At 52.9% G+C, this 20,566-nt stretch overlaps 1 protein-coding gene across 1 annotated transcript in view; it reads left to right on the top strand.

Moving 5' to 3' along the window:
* WDR1 (WD repeat domain 1) overlaps positions 1-10,691 on the top strand; it is a 43,110-nt gene extending 32,419 nt beyond the window's left edge. Inside the window, exons 11-15 of the mRNA XM_027598370.2 lie at positions 350-437; positions 3,243-3,353; positions 6,115-6,288; positions 7,918-8,062; positions 9,565-10,691. Of these exons, the coding sequence (XP_027454171.1) occupies positions 350-437; positions 3,243-3,353; positions 6,115-6,288; positions 7,918-8,062; positions 9,565-9,671 (625 nt within the window). The 3' untranslated portion in view covers positions 9,672-10,691. The remainder of the gene's footprint in view (positions 1-349; positions 438-3,242; positions 3,354-6,114; positions 6,289-7,917; positions 8,063-9,564) is intronic.
* Positions 10,692-20,566: the final 9,875 nt, after the last annotated feature.

Raw genomic sequence — 20,566 nt, 5'->3', positions numbered from 1 at the left:
GTGGGAGGTGGGCTTGGTTCCGTCTGTACCCAGGGATCGCCAGGGTCTGTGGCCCATGGATGCAGGACGAGAGCAGGATGGGGTGCCCCAGGGCGGTCCATGGGCAGTCCTCAGGTCACAGAGACAGGAGCCCCCCGCCCCCAGCCCCTGCGTGATTTCCAGTCTCTTTCCCTGGAGCCAGGGGCCCTTTCTCACGTCCCAGGTTTTAGCTCATGGCTCGTCCGTGTGGATGGACTAGCATTTCTGCTTCCTGCCCCTGGGACTGCTATGGGTGTGCGGTGAGTGTGTGCTTAACTCGCACGCCGAGCCCCCATGAGGTGGACATAACGTTTTCCCTTGTCTGCACCAGTGGGCAGGGAGTTGTGAAGATGGACGTCCAGCCCAAGTGCGTGGCTGTGGGCCCCGGAGGCTACGCTGTGGTCGTGTGCATTGGGCAGGTACGGTCTGCTTCGGTGTGGCGGGGAGGATGGGCAGGGCGGCAGAGCGGGACTGGCGGGCCATGGCATTTGACCGCCGACCTCCCCTGGCCTCCCGTGCAGCGGGAGCTCTGATACGTGTCTGTCCGAGCCCCGTATGCACACGTGTTGGCTCCGTCGGCAGGCCTCCCTGGTAGCACAGGGTCCTCCCCATTCTGTAGGCACAGGGTCATAAGTTTCTTGCCCAGGGTCTGCAGCTGCCAGAGGGCACGGCTGTCAGGCATCAGCCTCCCCGTGTGCCCATCAGCCCAGGGGGCCTGCCCGGGGTACAGCCCTGAGGCCTGGAGCTGTGTGATCCGCGCATGCTCCTCACCGTCTGTGAGCTCTGCTTTTCTCCTCCCTGGCAGCTCATGGGGGCTTGTGAGGCTCCTTGCAGCGTTGCACCTTCCTTTCCTAAGCGGGGCCGAGGCGCGCAGTGATCTGGTGACTTCCCCAAGGCCGCACAATGGCCGGAGGCGCCAGGACCAGAATGGCATTTGGTATCCCAGCTCTGCGGCCTGGCTTCTCATTCAAGAGAGGTCACCTATACACCTTTTCTTTTGGAATTTCTGGAACAAAGCGCCCTTGATCGAGACCCTGGCGTGACCCACTTCCTACAAGGCTTTGCTCTGGCGCAGGCGGTGTCAGCATACTGGGACATCCCGGCATGTAGATTAGGGAGGGCAGGTGTGCCTGCGCCCCCAACGGCAGGAGAGACAACCCTGGTAAAGGCAGCTGCCGTTCGGGGTCCCCCGCCCCTCCTCCATCCTGCTCACTTAAGTTCTTCGGGGAGAATGGTTTTCTGCGTGTCCTAGATAGCAGGAACTTCTTTCAGCAGCCTGGGTGGTCGGTGGGGGAACAACAGGAATGAACTGCGTGGAGAGTCATGGGGGGGCCGGGGGGGGGCCTGAAAGGCAGCCTTCTAGGAGCGCGGGTGGGCCTGGGCTGTGGCTCTGTGGGGTGCGCTCCGTGTCCCCAGGTCTCAGTTTCCTGTCGGTGGAGGGCAGTCCTGACAGGCCTTCCTCCGAGGCTCTTAGCGCGGCTAGCACAAAGGAGGGTCAGAGAGGGGCCATGGTGGTGCTGCGCGGGGGAGGGGTGGGGGAGTGCAGCATTGTTCTGTGATGTGCCACACTGCTACTCAGACTCCCTGCCCCACTTCAGGTAGGAGGCTTCCATAGAACTCCTCACTGCAGGTCATAGGGTCAGCAGAATGTGCTGGAAGGGAAACAGCTAGGTTCGAGTCTCACGTCTTGGGCAAGTTTCAGCAAATGCTTGTGCCCCTAGTCCTTACCGGTCAGATAGGTACATGCACTTCCTGAGTTGGGCAGATGGCAGGTGAGGGTTTCTTGGGCTGCGTTTTCAGTGGTAGATCTCAGTGAGGGTGCGGCCACCTGTTCCCTGTCCTCTTCCCCCAGCCCCACCCCACGGGACGCCCAGAAGCAGAGGCTACTGCACAGTGGGGGCAGGGGCTGGCCCACCCTTCGTGGGGCAGCTGGTAGCTTGGGCAGGGGTGCCGTGGCCTGAAGCCAAAGCTGTCACAGATCGAGGCCATGCTGTCTGGGAGCAGTCCAGGAGCTAGAAGCAGGAGGGGTGGGTAGCAAGGGGCGCGTGGGGGTGGAGGGCGCGGGGGGTCCTCGTGTACAGAGGGCCTCTTGTGAGCACCAGAGGGCAGAAGTTACCGCACGGGAGCCAGGGGGCCCAGGCGCGAGCCCCAGCTTGGTTTTGGAAGTTGTAACTCTGTACCCCATTTTCTTGTCCATATAGGGGTGGGGGTAGTGATCTTGACGTCTCCAGGGGCGGGGTACGTGCAGCACTCTTAGCAAGGCCTGGGTCTCATGCTCAGCGGACCTTAGCTGCTACTTTTATTTGCCTTTATTAGGGACTTTATTTACCCTGAACGTCGGATTCCAGCTTTGTGATGTGTAGGCACCGGCAGGTTCTTCTACCCTGGGAAGCTGAGGCTCAAGACAGAGCTGTCCCCACACGCAGTAGGCGGCCGAGCCAGGACCAAACCCCGCAGGGCCCTCAGTAGGGCCTGGACGCCTGGGGACTCTGTCCTGCCCCCCTCCCGAGTCGGAGGGCAGCGAGGTGCTGGCTGGGGCGGAGCCCCGCACAGGGCTCGCTGCGCCGCAGTCCAGCCGCCTTGCTGTGCACCGTCTGTCCTGTCCTCCCCGCTGCCTGGGACCGGTCGTGCTCTGGTGGGAGGCCGGTTGGGAACAAAGCTTCTGTGGACCTGGGGCCCGGCTGTGCTCTCTGCTCGCTGGCGCCCCCACCTGGGACCCAGTTTTTGTGTGGAAGATGGGTACCAACACTTGCCCCCCAGCTGTGCGAGACGCTCACACTGGCCCACATGGGATGTTCACGTGCTGCACGTCGGAGCTGCGGGGGGGCTTTCTTTGGACCTGGGATGCCAGAGCTTAGATTCCTGCGTGTCCTGTTCGTGCCCAGTGTTGCTTTAGAGCCTTGCTCTTCCAAATGCTTGCATCCCTTGAACCTCAGGAGAAGGCCGTTCCGCAGAGCTCCTGTGGAACTGTGTAACAGGAAGATGGAAAGTTTTGACGTCAGACGGCTTCCCGAGAAGCCGGTGCGCGTGGTGACGATGACCGCAGCCGATAGTTACTACAGTGCTGTGACTAGGAACAGTCACAGCCCCCAGCGGCTGAGGGAGGAAGCACAATGCAGGGTCACAGGGCCCCCGCCCCCAGCAAGCCTCGGGACGGGGCCCGGAGCGGGGCCGAGCGGTCCGTCGCTGGCCTCTGCACCCTGACTGCTGCCTGTGATTTTCAGATCGTGCTGCTCAAGGATCAGAAGAAGTGCTTCAGCATCGACAGCCCCGGCTACGAGCCCGAAGTGGTGGCGGTGCACCCCAGCGGTGACACGGTAGCTGTTGGGGGCACGGTGAGTCTCCTGTCCCTCACGTGCCCTGCCCCCGGCTGTCGGGGCGGTTTGGGGGGTGACGCGGGCTGGGTGAGCGCGGAGTGTCCCGAGGCAGATCGGGAGGGAAGTGGTGGGGGACCAAGGGCCCGGGCAGCAGGCGGGGGCTGGGCTGGGGAGCACACAGCAGGGGGACCGCCGGGCCGTCAACCACGTGAACGCGTGGGGCATACGTGACTTAGCGTGTTGAGAGAGGACCAGCAGGGATGAGCGGGGCTGGCAGGTCGTAGGTGGGAGGAGCGTGACAAGAAGATCGCTAGCGCGTGCAAAGCAGCACTAACCCGATGGGTTCGGGGTTTTCCTTCGGTGCTGATGTCTGTGCTGCCCAGTGTGGTGCTTCTGCCTTCCTAAACCTAGAGCCGCGGGGACCCCGTGGTCCCTGCCTGCCAGGCCGAGTTCTGCATGCTTTACAAACCGGCTCCCTTCGTCGCATCCGGCCCCGGGGGGCTCAGGTGCCCTGATGAAGGAGCTCCGCAGCCGAGATGGCAGACCTCCGCGCCCCCAGGGAAGGGCGTCACTGTCGGGCAGTGCCGGCCGTGTCGAGGGCCAGCTGCCCCCCCAGAGGCCCACGGCCGATGTCGCAGAGCCGGCGTGAGGGCTGAGGAAAGGCTGGTCTGCGGGCAGGGCTTTGCCCAGTAGCTGGCGCATGGGACGCGTCAGCTCGGCACCAGCCACTCCACTTACTCCCAGGCGGTGCCACCTCCAGCCTCAGAAGTGGTCCTTGCTCTCCGCCCTTCCAGCCCGGAGGGGGACCAGCCAGGCAGGTCAGGGAGCCTCCCGCCACGGCCACAAGCTGTTCCTTCCCCCAGGAGCCCGTGGACATGGCGTCTAGCCCCCACTGCCAGACACAGGAGGCAGGGCTTGTCGGCCCCTGTCTGTAGCTCTTCCTCTTGTTTTGCCGTCCGCGGTGGCCATTAAGACCCGTGGACTTCCCTGGTGTTCACAGATCACAGACGAGTAAGCTGTGTCCCGTGTGTGGTGGGGGGGCCCTCCACGGGGGCTGCATCCCCTCCTGCCCAGCGGCCCCAGCGGCCCCACCACCTCCCACAGGGTTCCCGTCGGCCCTGCTCTCCTGCAGGTGCTCGGCCTGGACACCGTCCCTGTGGGCCTGCACCCCGCAGTGCTGGCCGGTCCCTTCTGGGCCTGTCACCCCTTTCCCAGATACCTGCCCTCTGGCATGTTTTGAGAAGCAGCCTTCCCTTTTTTAGGGAGGAGTTCACAGCCATGGTCCTGGGGCAGGAAGTCAGACATGGGGTTTGAACCTGGTGTTCCCCCTTGCACAGCCAGAGCACCATGCCCTGCTTTCTAGACCTTTACCTTTTTTCAGTTACGAAGAGAGATGGCTGTCTAGTCGTCCCCTCAGCTCCCACCTCAAGGTCTTGGCAGCTTTCGTCTTCCCTGGTTGTCTGCCAGCCCTGGGCCCGTGAATCTCTGTGATCACACAGGACACGTCTCTTTATCCCAAGTTTCCCCATTGGCCCCCCACGCTAGTAGTCCTCATTTAATGACATTCCAGCGAGTGGCTGTCCCATCACGTAGTTAGCCCGGTGGCAGACGTTGTGCTGTGTGCCCTTCTGTGACATCCTGTGTGCGGTCTGCGAGCGTAGCTGTTTCCTTCCTTGTGATGCCTCCTTGTGGGCGTTGGACTCCCAGGGCCCAGACTCCCACTGCGGGCAGGCATCAGCTGGGCTTGTCCCGTGAGCTCAGAAACCCTGCAGGAGTTGGATGTGGCTTTCCTCCTGTGTTAGAGGCAGAGCCAGGGCTGTGTCGTGGACAGAGCATGTTTGCCACTCGGATAGCTCAGCTGCCCCGAGAGGGCGGCTGGTCCTTGATCTGCCTCCTCTCACAGCAGCCTTGGGCAGTCGCCAGGACACCACCTCTCCCAGTTCCTTCTGTCTGTCCATCCGTGCTACAGGGATTCATTCCACCGTGTGTGACACTTCTCAGGCCCAGGTCCTGGACAAGTCTCTGGGCGCATGAAAACTGGGGGTGTGGGGGGGTGGCCCTGGCCTGGAGGGCAGGTGCCCAAGGTGTGTCCACCTGGCTGGGCTCCAGAGCACGGTTGGACTGTCAGCAGAGATGTACAGACACCCCTCAGAGGCTCTGGCCGAGGAGAGCTGGGTAGAGCCAGGCACTTGGGCTTCTCATGGGCATCCCAGGCTCAAGGACCCCTGGGGCAGTTGATCAGCCCATGGACGAGGTGGCACCCGCCATCTGAAAGAGCAGGTGTGCCTCCCCTGTGAAGAAGCACCTGGGTCACGACAAGGAGGGGGCGCTCACTAGGAGACAGCCGGCGGAAGAGGGGGGCCTGGTCAGAGTGAGTTGCTGCCTGAAGGAACCTCTGGGGCGCCGGGAAGGGCCCTGCGGGTACAGAGCACAGGGGAGGGGGCAGGCAGTGTGGCCCGAGGGGGCAGGCAGAACGGGGGTCCTAACGCACATAAAGGTAGTTCTCAGAGTTTGCCCTGCGAACACCTGCATTAGAACTTACTGGAGTGTTTATGAAGAGAGGCAGAGTCCCAAACACCCAGAAGCAGAATTGGGGGCGCCTAGCACTCTGCATTTTAATTACCTTCCTGAGTAATTTTTCCCACAATGCGGAGTACGCCGTGGGAGCTGCTGAACGGTTTTCGGGAGGGTGTTGGGGAGCGCGAGCGCGTGCCCGTGTGTGTGCTCCCGCAGTGGTGCACATCAGGAAGTGACTCAGTGCCCCTCTGTCCTCCTGCAGGACGGGAATGTCCGCTTGTACTCCATCCTGGGCACCACGCTGAAGGACGAGGGCAAGCTCCTGGAGGCCAAGGGCCCCGTGACTGATGTGGCGTATTCCCACGATGGCGCTTTCCTAGCCGTGTGCGATGCCAGCAAAGTGGTCACGGTCTTCAGCGTTGCAGACGGCTACTTGGTGAGTGGGCAGGCGGCGTGGCTCTGTACCCTTGCTGGGCAGTGTGGAAGGCCGGGGGGGTGGCAGCCGGCCGTGTCTTCTCTCCCCTCTTGTCATGAGCGTGGCAGTCCCATGAGACTGCGTGGCTTTCTTGTTCTCAGAGCTGAATGATGTGAGACAAGGAGACACACTGTCATCCAGGGTCTCGTGGTTTTGTGAGTGAGGTAGAACACTTGCCAGAAAGTTAGGACCCTGAGTGGTGGCAAGGCTTGCTGTGAGGACAGGCTGATTGGTTCACCTGGGCTGCCTGGCTAAGTGACTTCCTGGCTTCTTCTCTAAGGGCTGAGACTAGATTTTCTTCTTGTGTCTCATTGCTGATTAAGTCTCACGAAGATGAGCACTGCCTCACGTGTGGGGGGTGCTGGGCAGTGGGCTGGCGAGGGCAGACCAGGGTGCAGAGGCACCTGGGCGCGAGAGGACAGCCGTGCGCCAAGAGTGATCCGTTGCCCCAGTTCACAGGGGGCTGAGCTCTGTTAGGGGTTCCGTCACTTGCTGGGTGTGGCCCGAGCGGGGGCACAGGATGGCAGGTCTCCGGTCCCCGGGCCCTGCACCACACCAGCCCCCCAGCACTTGAATGGTTTTGGAATGCAGCAGAGGTGAAAGAATTTACCACCTAGGTTTTGCCATTATCCATCTGATAATCTTAATTCTGGGTGCACTTAAAGTAAATTACAGGCATCTGTACACTTACCAGTAAATACTTGGGCTTATGTAGGAACTAGAGTTGAGTCTTTTAGTCTCTCTGATGCTACAATGTTATTTCTGGCAAAAGGCACAAGTGAAGCTTGCTTTGGACATAAAGCCTGTAATCAGGACCTCCATCGACATGATACCCCACGTCCTAGGGGATTTCCTTCTGCTCCCTCGTCACATTTCTCAGATTTTTTTTTTATCTCATTTTTAGTGGTCTCGTGTATTTACAACAGAAGTCTTGTCGACAGCATGCTAAGTAGGCAGTCCACAGGGTGGGATCAACACACCCCAGAACAGGCAAACTTGAAAAGGAAAATCATCATCAAGTCGACCTTTTCTTAGGGATTAAGAAAATGGAATGCCCTGAAGAAAAAGCATTCTTACGGCATCAGGAAAGTGCTAGTCCTCCAGCTTGCAGGCTCCGTCCAGCCCCCCGCCCGGCCCAGGCCTCGGAGTAGCGAGTAGTGGGCAGGTGTGTGTGGGGAGGGGCTGGCGGCCTCCCTCTGCTGCCTGAAACTTCCCTGAGCGCCACCTGCCCGAGGCGGGGCCTCCTTGAGCCTTTGTGTCTGCATTGCGCTGAGCCCTGGCTGGGCCGAGGCTCCATGAAGGAGAGCACACGCACCTAGCGCCTCGGGGGATGGAGGCCGTTCGGGGCCCCGGGGGCACAGTGGCTGCTGCCCAATGCTGGGCCGAGCTGGGCTGTACCCTCCTGGGCCTCATCACAGAGCAGTGGGCACCTCGGGTTCCCGTGAGGCCTCCGTGAGGCATGCACGGTGTCTGGCAGAGTGTGCTGCATCAGCGTCAGCCCTCGTGGTGGTCACTGGGGGCAGGTGAGATGACACGCGCCCCTCTGGCCTGAACCCTGACCTACCATCTCTGTTTTCAACCCGCAACTAGGAGAACAACGTTTTTTACGGACACCATGCGAAGATTGTCTGCCTGGCCTGGTCACCAGACAACGAGCACTTTGCCTCTGGTGGCATGGACATGATGGTGTACGTCTGGACCCTAAGTGACCCTGAGACCAGGGTCAAGATCCAAGGTGACTCTCGATCCCGCCTCGGCTCCCCAGGCAGCCCCAGAGAGGCTCTCCCCAAGCCCAAGTGTCCCATCTGTGCTTCTGGGGAAGTTACCCCCGAGAGGCATGGCTCTCATTCTGCCGGCCCCCACTAGACACACAGAGGGATCGACAATGCGCATGTTCCCCTTGGGAGAGCAGGTGGGCTCCGTTCACCGGGCATGCGCCTTAGCACACGGGGTCCCTCCTGACATCTCTTTCTCAGCCTGTCGGGTTTCCATAACAAGTACCGCAGACTGGGCGGCTTATAAAAACCACAGAATTATTGCTCACAGTTCAGGAGGCTGAAGTCCCAGATAGGGGGTGGCATGACGGGGGCGTTGGGGAGCTCTTCTGAGTCAGAGACTTCCCACTGGGCCCCAGGCAAGGGAAGGGCGGTGCTCTGCGGGGCCTCTTTAATAAGCCACTGATCCAGTTTGTGCTCGCAGCTCTTCCAAGGCCCTACCTCCTGATACCACGGCCTTGGGCATTAGGTTTTTGGTGTACAGTTTTGAGGGGCAGACACAAACGTTCAGACCACAGCACTTTCCCGTCCCCCCGACCCCCTAAATTAAACTGCCGATCGGGTTCTCTCTCCATGACGGGCAGCGTCCAGTAGGAATGTAATGGAGCCTCCTGTGGACCTCCCGTGTTTCTAGTAGCCTCGTTTAAAAAAACAAAAAACGGATGAAATTATTCTTAATAGTAAGTTTTATTTAGCCCCACATGTTTTTTCTACACGTGGCGATAGCTCGCTTCAGGGGCTCTGTAGTCACACGTGCCTCCTGGCCCCGGGAGGGACCGTGTCTGGCCAGGGTAGATCTGAAATTCTCCTGCCCTGGTGTCACCCACCCCCCAGCCAGATGGGAGGGCCCAGTGAGAGGGGGCCCAGAGCAGGCTCCCCTGGGCCCCCTGCTCTGTGAGGTTTGTGCTAGGACGCACCCGGTCCGGAGAGTAGAGGCAGGAAGCTGGGGAGGACTGTGATCACCCCCGGTGCACCTCTCACGGAGGGGGGCCGGGGCCCGGCCGGTGTTTCTCAGGGTATTCTGGTCACCGGTCCACCTCTACGGGTTTCTCCACCTTTATTCACTGCCCCCCCCCCCCCCGCGCCCCCACCCATTTTATTACTGCGGATATACCAGGGAGCTGTTTGTGTATTGTCTGTGTATTGTTGCTTTATGCATAAAAAGGAACAGACTTTTACCTCCTTGGGGGAGGAGCAGTTCTGTCTCCCAGGGGATGTTGGTTGTCAGGATAGTCCCTGTGTCTGGGAGGAACCGCAGGGATGCCGGCTTGAGAATGCCTGCACCCGCCTTCCACCTTCCAGACGCTCACGCTTCGGTGAAGAGGGACAGGGTCTGATGAACAACAGTCCGCGGTCAGGTTCGCAGCCGTTGTTGCTGTTGGCACAGCTTGTCCCCTGCTCATCACGTGAGGTTTTGGGGGAGCAGAGGGGCTTCCCTTCAGAGCGCCTTCTTTCTCCCCAGACGCGCACCGGCTCCACCACGTCAGCAGCCTGGCCTGGCTGGACGAGCACACGCTGATCACGACCTCCCACGACGCCTCTGTCAAAGAGTGGACAATCACCTACTGAGGAGCCCCCTCCTTTGGACGGACCGAATCAGGGACTAGAGCTTAACCGCAGCAGAACACATCGTTTCTCTAAATATTTCTGTCCTGCGCCCCCACGCCCACCCCACTCGGGAGGGAGGGGCCCTACGCGAGTACCCTCGGCTCTGCAGGGTGTTCCTATCTGTACACGTCCTTCTGAAAGCTTTAGACAGTGACAGTTTGCACATGAAAAATAAAGCAAGCACTTAAACACCGTGTGGAGCGTAACTCAAACCCACTACCCACCCCAGCCCCAGTGCAGAACATTCCGGAGGCAGAGCCTCGAAAGCACACAGACCTGCCCCTGCGGCTCTTGCTGTCTGTCAGGGGAGGCTGCGGTTGTGGGCCGACCCTCTCCCTGCGGACCCCCTCCCCGCGGAGCGCCCCGTGCTGGTGGGCGCAGTTCTGTGCAGAGCAGGGGCCCCCGGGGCCGGAGCGTGTGCCCCGCTGTGCGGCCACCCCCGCGGCAGAGGGGTGCACCCACATGAACCTTGGATTTACTGTCCGTTGTCGTGCTTGATTTTAAGAATGGAATTGTGGGAGTTTTTTGTTTTTTGTTTTTGTTTTTTTTTTTTCCCTTTTTACTGTATCTTAACTGTTGCCTGTCCATGTTTACAGGCTAGTGCGCCGAGTGCGCCACCGCCTCGCCTCCGGGTTTTCCAAACCCGATTAGCCGGAGCCCAGTCTCGGGTGTCTCGGCCCCTGTTTTGCTCTCCTGCTTTGATGTGTTCCTGTCTTTCTTTCCCCCTTCTACCCCCAAGAGCAAAGGTTAATTTAAAGGCAGAGGTGATGTCACTGTAAACTAACCTGTCATGGTTTTCACTTTTTTTTTTCAGTGCAGAAATTAAAAGTAAGTATAAAGCACGCTGATTTGTAGTTTTTTTGCGTGTGTTGGAATTACTGGTAAATGTTGGCTGAGAGCAATCGCTCCCTTTGCACTTGTGAAAACACTTGAGCGCTTTAAGAGATAAGACCAAGAAGTGATTAAATGTCTTTCTCGTCACTGTGGATGGCTGACTTTGTGTGGTTGGGGGGCCGTGGCGGGGGGGGGGGGGGGGCGCATGGAATGCTGTGCAGACCCGAGTGGCTTCTCCCGGGCCTGCAGCCTCAGAGGGAGACGGTTCAGGAACCAGCATTGCTGGATCCACCCAGTGGGAGAAGAGAAGCCCCAGGGAAGGGGTGGGCACTTCTGGATCAAATTGTTGGGTGACCTGGGCCACCTCACCTCCCTCCTCTGGGCCTAAATTTGTTTATTTGTAAACTGAAAACATTGGACCAGATGATCCCTAGATCCCACCTGATTCTCAAGTTCTGGGGCAGTCGGTGACCTTTCTGGCACTGCCTTCACAAGTAAGGAATGACATGCCTGCAGGTGTTGAAAAACACTACATTTCCAAACATTACTATTAATCATGAAAGATCATCTTGGCTAGAAAGACAACACCGTAAAGGTGTCTAAATACGCAGTCCCAATAAAAAATACTTGGTCCCTCCTGGTTTCATCTTACTGCTTCCACAGTTCATGTATGAAAACAGACCTAAGAAAGGAAAAGAGAATTAAATGTTACTCTGTAATATATCTAAAGCTGGGGCCACTGCAGAACACAAGAGTCCGGATACGTGCTTCATGCCTGTGTATTTGGATTGGGGACAAGTTACTTATCTCACATCCGTGGGGAAATAGCAAATTATTCACTGAACAGTGAAGATTGATTTGAGTATCAATCTGAAAAACTAAGATGGCTTACTTGTCCTTACGCCAAACTAAAAAATAGGTTCAAGTTTTTAATTTTAAACAATGGAGTTAAAATAATTCTAGAATAAAAATAAGATTGCTTCCTTGTCCTTATGCCAAACTAAATTAAAAGTAGGTCCAAATTTTTAATTTTAAACAATGGAGTTAAAAGTGTATCGAAGCGGGGGGGGGGGAACCCACAGTAAAATTGTTAAAACATGGCAAATAGCATACTCTTCTACACATGCTAGGCCAAAGGATGTGTATGTTTTAATGCTCAGCATAATTTTCTTTAAGCACATGGGATTTTTCAAATGGAAATTTGTCCGTACGTGGGACAGTTTTCAAAACTGTGATAGAAAACTAAGTGATAGAATAATGCATATAAAGTGACCACATTTATGGAAAAAGACCACAGGTTTGGGTCTTTCAAACCAAGCCTTTTAGATTGATAAGGGCCCAGAGCTGGGAGGCAAGAGGGCGCCTACCAGCCCGCTGGGGCCCACCTCCCTCAACTCCACTCTTCACTAGGGCTTTTTAAAGCAGAACTTGAGTTTGACCCACTCAAGGAGAACTTCATACTGCACCTTGTGACTCTAAGGGAGAGTGGGGGGCACTTCCAGGCAGAGGCGGTTAAGGGCTGTGTGTATCCATCTCAGCCCCCACCCCTGACTTGGGAGGTCACATAGTCCAGAAAGGCTTGGGCACCGATGGAGGGGGGCCAACCAGACCTGCAGAGTGTGGCGTGAGCACCAAGCAAACCCGTATTCCATCTATCCACTGGGATTTCATTGTTACCACAGCAGAGCCTATCCCAAGCTGACTTAACCACAGGAACAAAAAAGAATGGCCTGCACATCCGGGCTGTTAGTGTCTACAACAATATTCATCGATTTCCACGTCTGTGAGGTGGGGATAATAACGGGTTGTGTAGGGATCCTGTGAGATACTCCAGGTAAAGCCTAAGTCAGGGTTTGGGCCACAGTCAATGCGATAAATGTGAGCCATGATTGTAGATGTAGAAGGAAGTTTGCTAAAACTAAGTAACATACAGTAGTTATCACTGAATGCAGGACACAAAATAAGTTTCCATCTGATGATAATATACAGTACATCGTGACCTGTGCCCTAGGAGGAGCATCTCAGGAAGGAAATCGGGGCAGGCTTCCTGGAGTAGGCGGTCTCTCGAAGCTGGAGAGGAGGCTTTCAGAAAGCCAAACAGGAATCAGGTTGTGACATTCCTGAAAAATATACAAGAGTATTTAATACCATCTAATGTTATTGCTTGGATTCATTCATTTGTCCATTCTATGGAGATAAGTATAAACCTCACATTCTTTAATACAAAAATCTTTTTTTTTCTGTTCTTGCATTAAGTCCTAGATTTCTGTGACAATGCTGTTTTCTGATTTACTGCTATCATAATCCTGTCTAAAATCAGTAGTTAGCAGCTACTAGGAAATAGAAACTGAGAAGGGAAGTTGATTTCATGGGTTTACTGTAAGCCAGGATTGCGAGGGGTGCAGGGCACAGAAAATCTCGGGAGAGGATGCGGAAACAGCATTGACATACAGGCTTTCCCCGCTATCCAAAAGGACAGTGTGCTTGTGAAACTTGTCCGGAGCCAAAATGGCCAAAAGCAGAGAAGCAGTTACCATTAATCTCTCCGGAAAATTTTGCAGCATTCCCAGACGCTCAAATAAAACCTCTCTTCGGCTTTTCTGATCCTTAGGACGCACCTTGCTAACTAACGGATGCACACAACAGGTGGAGGTGAAGCCGGGATGCTCGCACACAGTTCAGAGCTCGCGGCTCCAGGCGGAGATGCTGAGTGTAGTTCCCGCGGAAGACGCTGGGGGCGCCACTCCCGGCCCGGTGCACGCTGCCTCCCTACCGGCTCCTCTCGCTGCAAAAGCCCGTCTGACCGCTAATTTTGCTTTTCACCATTTTGCATAAAAGTTCTTTGGATTTTTGGATTTCTTTGGATTTCTTTCAGTTCGTGAAAATGGGTACTAATGTAGGTCTTTCGTAAAAGCGAAGGGGCATAGCGCAAAGTTTGGAACAGCGAGGGAAACCTGTATGTATGTATGTGCTTTCCACTTGTTGCGGTGGAGGTTTGGGGCCGAGTTACCATCCTGCTCTTACCTGACGAGGTAAAGACCTTGTCACCACAAAAGTGTTCTTGCTAGGGGGCTCATAATTGATTAATTTACCATCGATTCTTCATTTCTTCATTTATTATTTTAATTAAAAGCAATACTTTTGTTAATTATGAATAAATACTGATATAAATTAATATTGTTAATACAATTAATTCTTAAGCAATAACTGACTAATTTTATTTTATTTATTTTTTTAAAGATTTTATTTATTTATTTGAGAGAGAGAATGAGAGATAGAGAGGCCGAGAAGGAAGAGGGTCAGAGGGAGAAGCAGACTTCCTGCTGAGCAGGGAGCCCGATGCGGGACTCGATCCTGGGACTCCAGGATCATGACCTGAGCCGAAGGCAGTCGCTTAACCAACTGAGCCACCCAGGCGCCCAATAACTGACTAATTTTAAAGGGAAAAAGTACCTTGGAAACATTGACCCCAACAGGTGCCGAGACTTTAGAAATCCAACGTCAAGGTGGGGTGCAGATGAAAAAAACTTTTTCTTGCCTGAGCCAGACTAGCTCCAGTGACCCTACACTGGGCCTTTTAATTTGGATTCTGTGGCATTTTGTGATCGTGTATCTGATCTAGTACCTTCCACACCCTAATTTAAAAAAAAAAAAGAAAAGAAAAGAAAAAAGAAAGAAGGAAGGAAAAAGGAAGATGACAACCGTCTTGCCCATCAGACTAGCACGTCACAGGTAGATGGCAATCACGTTGCAGGGGGAGAGGGGGGAGACGTTCAACCCGTTCACGTCACAGAGTGGAAGATCTTCACAGCCTGGTGGGTGAGTCAGCACTTTCTGTGCCTTTTTCAGGCGTGGGGAATAGAACAGAAGGGCAGTTGGCTTGCAGGAACTTAGGACACAGAGGGACGGAGTTGGCTGCCAGACAGGCCTCAGAGGGCAGGTCCCACTGCTGAGGCCCTAGGACAGAACAGACGGTGGGGATGCAGTGAGCAAAGGGAAGAGGCCTCGGGACTTGCCTGGAGGCTTGGCCGAGCCAAGAAGGCCGCTGGTGGACACATTCAGCTTGAAGCCAGCAGAAATATAAATAGTCCTGCATTTCCAGGACCCACCTGCAACATCAGATGCTGGTGAGAAGAACAGCGTTGGTCCTGGATCTGCTTCTCACCTCCCGAGGGATCTGGGACAAGCTAAGTGTCCACGCTGAGCCTCCGGGTATAAAGTGGGCATGGCGAGGGGCATGGAAGCCAGATTTGGGGTGACTTGTATTCATAGGGTGATTGAGGTACAAATGCAGGGAACTGTTGTGAAGAACTTAATCCAGGACACGTATTCTTGTATCATAAATAAGTTAGCCTGAGCTAGTACAGCCCTCACGGGCGGTCGTGTTATGTATCCCCCTTCCCTCCCCCCCAAAGAGGTTGTGAGAAATATTGGCTGGAACCATCAGTGTGACCACGTGGAGGGCAACATAAGCAGTTCACAGATGGAGACTGACACCATCCTACTGGCAACTGAATTATAATCATCAGCTGCTTTCCTATGATGTGGTCACAAATTAGACTCACCTGCATCCAAAGGATGAGAAGTAGTCTGAGACATGTTATTTTTTAAGAGACTAGGGAGTGGGAAAAGTCACACTTCTGACTGCCCCAGGAGAATCGCCAAGTGGCCTTGTCTTCTGACTTTTTGCTTACCTTGATGTCCTTTGGGCTACAGGAAGGCAGGTCAAGCAATGTGCCCCAAATAACTTATATTTTTGACAATTATGCCTTCTTTGATTCACTCCTTCCTTCCTTCCCTTCTTCCCTCCCTCCCTTCTTCCCACCTTCTTTCCTTTCCATTCTAGCACCCAGTTCATTAGGTATGGGAACAACACTGATAAATATTTGAAGGTTGCAAAATACCATTCATCAAAATGAAGCCAATACTCCAGGTCTGGCCAAACTAAATGGCCACACACCACAATCCTGGGTCTGGGAGGAAAGCTGCCTTATCACTGTCTTAGCTATAAGATGCAAACACGCTTCTGGGTTTAGTTGGCACATACATCCTACAGAGACACCACCCATTCACTTCCGGACACACAGATGTACCAATTCTTTGGCTTCTGCTGCTATAACTTGTGAAATCTTCTCTGAGTGGTTCTTATCTGGGTCAGTTTTTCAGTCTTTCTTTCGACCCGTGCAAGTCTGTCCCAAGCAGCGTTTGCTGCTCCCACTTTGCAGCCAGAAATGTTGACCCCAGCCCCCCACCCCCAGACCATGTGCCCACATCCGGCTCGCTGGGCCCCGACACTATTCACAGTTTGCACAGGATGCTTCTGTGTTGTGCTGGACCCTCCTGTCCACCTTGGGAGGCGTGCTGGTGTCCCTGGCCTCTACACACTAGATGCTAGTAGCCCCCCCTACGTTAGTTGTGATGACCCCAAATATCCCCAGTCATTGACAGTTCAGACAGGAGCATCCTTTTTTATTTTGAAAGAGCTAGGGATTTTTTTTTGTTAGGAAGAAGAGCTTTATAACTCCATGACCCTAGTAGCTTGGTTCTCGGAAAGAGAGGGTGAATGAGATAGTTGACTTCTTCATTTGTTCAAAGTCCACTCAAGTATTGACTCACTCATGTATTCAGCGAAATACTCATTGATCATCTGTCAGGTACGAGGCAACACATTCCGCTTTGGGGATATACTCAGCTTTGAGGTAAGATGGACACTGTTGGTCTTGTTTCACTGGGTTTCTAGAGAAGTGGGGGAGAGTGTAAACAAGTAGCGTTTTGCTAGAGGAAACTCAGGGAGCTGTGGGGCCCCAGGGAGGGACACGGGGCCCAGCCGGGTGGGGATTAGAGCCCACCTTCCCTGCTCAGAGCCTGGCTCCTTTAACACCCACCTGTCCCTCCTCCTGCCTGCCTCCAGGTGGAAGCCGTCTCCCATTTCTGGGGACCTGCTCTTGTGTCTGGTGCCGGTGGCCCCTGGTTGCAGTGCTCAGCTGAGAACAGCAGAGAGCAGCTTGAGACCGTGGCTGGGCCGAGGCTGAGCCAGCCTGCTGAGATCACTGGAATCTGGAAGGAGAAGTGGCTCCTGGCAGAGAGACCCCGGAAGCAGAGCATCGGCCAACACAACAGGCAGGCCCTCCTTCCCTCACCTCTGCCCGGTTGCCAGCAGGAAGCCCTGTTTCCTGGCCTTCTGACCTCAGAGAAGTTGGCTGGGTCTGTGGGCAAAATGGCCAGAGTCGGCTGAAAGGGATGGTTTTCTATAACTGGCTTTTGCTGTCAGACTTGCTGGGCACGGCAGGAGGAATGCCATCTCTCGTGCTTCCTGCAAGCCTCCTCCAGCATTAAGAGCATGGGGGAAATGGCTTTGCAATGAGTTTCAGGTGACTGGAAGGGACAGTCCCTCCCCATACAAACAACCCAAGGTCCCGAGCAGATCCCTCTTTTCTAGCAAATAACTGGACATTACTCTAGCTCATGGTTGGGGTGAGAGAGAGCTTGGATGATGGGGCACAGTGACCTGGATTCTCACCTTCCCACCCCCATCAAAGCTTCCCAGTTCTCGGCTTCTTTCTGTTGGGCAAAAGTAGTGCACTGCAAAGATTTCTTCCAAAGAGGTGCTAAGAGATGGTATACATTTAATTTCCCATTCCCCACCCCCCACTTCCCCAAATCACTTAGCTGGTACCTCACTGTAAGCAAGCTTGTCCCCAGTTATACCCCAAGAAAGGGTCAACTCAAGGGAATGTGTTTGCTCACATAATAGGGCTTTACCTAAGTAGGGTTTCTCAACGTGTGGTCCAAGACCACTTGCATCAAAACGCCTTATAAAAATATGGATTACCACCGTGTGGCAGTGTCTCCTGGAATTAGACACAAACCTCCTCGGTGGCCCATTGATCCCATACCCAAGTGTGTGCAAGAGAGCACAAGACAGGGATAAGAACATTTGAGCAGTGCTAGTCAAAAGAGCCTCAAGCTGAGTTCAGTCTGGATGCCCGTCAACAGAAGAATGGGGGAACACATTATCATTTGTCCACGTTCAGCAATAAAAGTGAACCAATTACCCTTCCAGTTAACAACTTGGAATTCATCTTGTCAACATGTTGTGAAGCAGGAGAAACTAGACACAAAAGAGTGAATACAACATGGTTCCCTTCATATGAAATTTGAGAACAGACTAAGCTAATCTGTGTTGAGAGAATAATGGCTACCTGGGGTGAGGGGAGGGGTTATTGACTGGGAAAGGGCATCTGGAATGGTGGGAGTGCTCTTCATCTGGATCTGAATGGTGACTGGTATAGACATCTGTGAAAAAAATACGTGTATGCCGGTATATATGCTGCAATATTACCTACACCACAATCCGTTCTTACAGCGGGATTACATTAGCCTTACAATATCTTCTAATATCTAACAAAAGGATCTATTTTTTAATTTCTTTTTCAAGATATTTTGTCATTACTTTGTATCTTTCTATGTATTCTTCAAGACCAGTTTCAAAGTTACTTTGTCATGTGAAAACTTACCTCATTGACCATGTCTTTATTATTATTACAGAGTTAGGTGTGTGCTTGCCAAACATATCCTACTTAGTGATACTTACATAGATGGTAAATCTACAAAGAAAAGCATAGGAATGATCAAATGATTTCTGCAGGTCTGGAGTCTTAGCTGTGTTCTCTGCTGGGCTATAATCAAGGTGTTGGTTGGGGCTGTGGTCTCATCCGAGGCTCTACTGGAGAAAGATCTGCTCCCTAGCTCACGTGATTATTGACAACACTCAGTTTCCTATAAGCTGCTGGGCTGAGGGCCCTTAGTGTCTTGCTGGCTGTGGACTGAAGGCTGCCCCCAGTTCTCAGCCATATGGCCAATTCCGCATGTTATGGATGTTACCATCTTACATAACATAATCACACACATGCAATCACATATACTCCCTCACTTTTGTTATATTCTCTATGTCTAGAAGAAGGTCACAGGTTCTATCCACACTGAAGGGGAGGGATCACACAAGAACATGAAAGCCAGATCATGGGCCCACCTTAAGAGTCTGTCCACCCTAGGTGGTTACATGGATATTCATTTAATTATTTGTTAAACCGTGTGTGTGTGTGTGTGTGTGTGTGTGTGTGTGTGTGTGTGTGTAATATTTCTAAACCTATGATATGTTTCACAATTTAAGATTTTTAAAACTGTAAAGCAATTTTTAAAATAAATTTATTTTATTAAATTATTATTATTAATTAAATATTAAATATAATTAAATAAAATAAAAGTTTAATAAATTAGTTTCGATCTGAGTGTGTCCAGGAACAGCCAAACAAAAAGTGTCTCATGGCCATAGGTGACCAAATCTGAAATGAAGTCTGGAAGTGCCTCAAGTGCTCAGAAGAGCCGACTCTTCTCTTCAGAGATACTGGAAGTTGCTATGAACTCAGAAGGCACTCTGCATTGCACTTGGAAATTTTTGAATTGTTTCAATTTCTTTTTTACTTCAAAAAAAGAAAATCGTTTTAACCTAAAACTAATTTGAAAAGAATCAACATTTTTACAATATCTACCATGTGCACAGACCACCTCTCCAAAGGTCAAATCTTCTCTAATATCCCTCAATAAAGTTTGGTGGTGGTTGTGTTCATTAACCTGCCTCACCTCTCTTGCTAAATTTATTCCCATGTAGTTCATGGTTTTTGTTGCTGTCCTGAATGAGGTCTTTGTTTTTAAGTATGATTTCTGCTTCCTGTTGCTGTTCACCAGGAACATGACTGAATTTTGGATATGCACCAAAATTTTTGCTAAATGACTTTGTTTTTTTAAACAAAAGTCTTTGTTAAATAACTAACGACTCTGCTCCCATACTAATTTTAATTTCTATTTTCTTAGGTTCTCTAAGCACATGATGGGGACACCTGGGAATTCTGACACGTTTTGCCTCCTCTTTTTTGGTGGCTATAATCCTGATTTCGGTCTACTGGAAGCAAAATTTTTTAAAAACGTTAACCTTCACAGTCAGATAAATCCAAGACTGTCAGCAACATTCTTGGGCAAGCCACCCAACCTCTCCGTGCCTCAGTTTCCTCTTTGGTAGACTGGGCCCATCATAGACTCTTCCTTACTGGGTAATTGTGAGGATAAGATAATACTGACTTTTAGCACAGTGTCTGTCTCAAAGCTCAGCACGTGTTAGATCAAGCATAACTGTGACTATATTTTAAGCGGAACTTAAATAAAAATGACAGAGAAGAGACACCCAGGTTGTTAATACCACACTGAGTGGTGGGAGCAAGCATAAATTGATGTATGACATATGTTCTGTTTCCTTCCTCCCAGGGACTGGACTAAGTGCTTTCCAAGCATCTTCTTAATTGACCAACAGTCTTAGGATGGCCATTGCAGCATCACATAACTCACTTGGAGGGAAGCGGGACTCAAGCCCAGCCCACCTCCCTGCAAAGCCTGTGCTCATCTCTGTTGGTCCCTCCTGGGGGGAGCATCAGACATTCATTCTTCCCAGGGCTCTCAACCTTGGCCAAACATTAGGAACATCTGAGGATTGCTAGCAATGCATCCACGCCTGAGCCTCACCACAAACTAAATGGATCTGGCTCTTCGAGGGTGATTCTGACATTGTTATTCTTTCAAGCCTCCCTGGGTGATGGTAACGGCCAGGGTTGAGAACCACTGATGGCCCCAGTGTGGCCACCATACCATTAACATTTCAGACAGTGATCATGGAAGTCTGGAAGTCTGGCCCCACCTTCCAGATGAGTTCAAGTGCATCCTCCCTTTCTTTGCCATAAATTAATTCATCCTTGCCGCTTGTGATGATTAATTTTATGCACCAACTTAGCTGGGCCACAGTGCCCAGTTATGTGGTCACACATTGTCCTGGATGTTTCCGTGAAGGTGTTTTCCGGGTGAGACGAACATTTAAATCAGTAGACCTGGAGTAAAGCTGATGGCCTCCACAATGCAGGTGGGCCTCATCTAATCAGTTGAAGGCTTTCAGAGGAAAAAGACTGACCTCCTCT

The sequence above is a fragment of the Zalophus californianus genome, chromosome 2 (assembly GCF_009762305.2).
Source record: "Zalophus californianus isolate mZalCal1 chromosome 2, mZalCal1.pri.v2, whole genome shotgun sequence".
Taxonomy (NCBI): Eukaryota; Metazoa; Chordata; class Mammalia; order Carnivora; family Otariidae; genus Zalophus; species Zalophus californianus.
The sequence above is the reverse complement of the archived record's forward strand: the minus strand, read 5'-3'. Positions and strand labels throughout refer to the sequence as shown.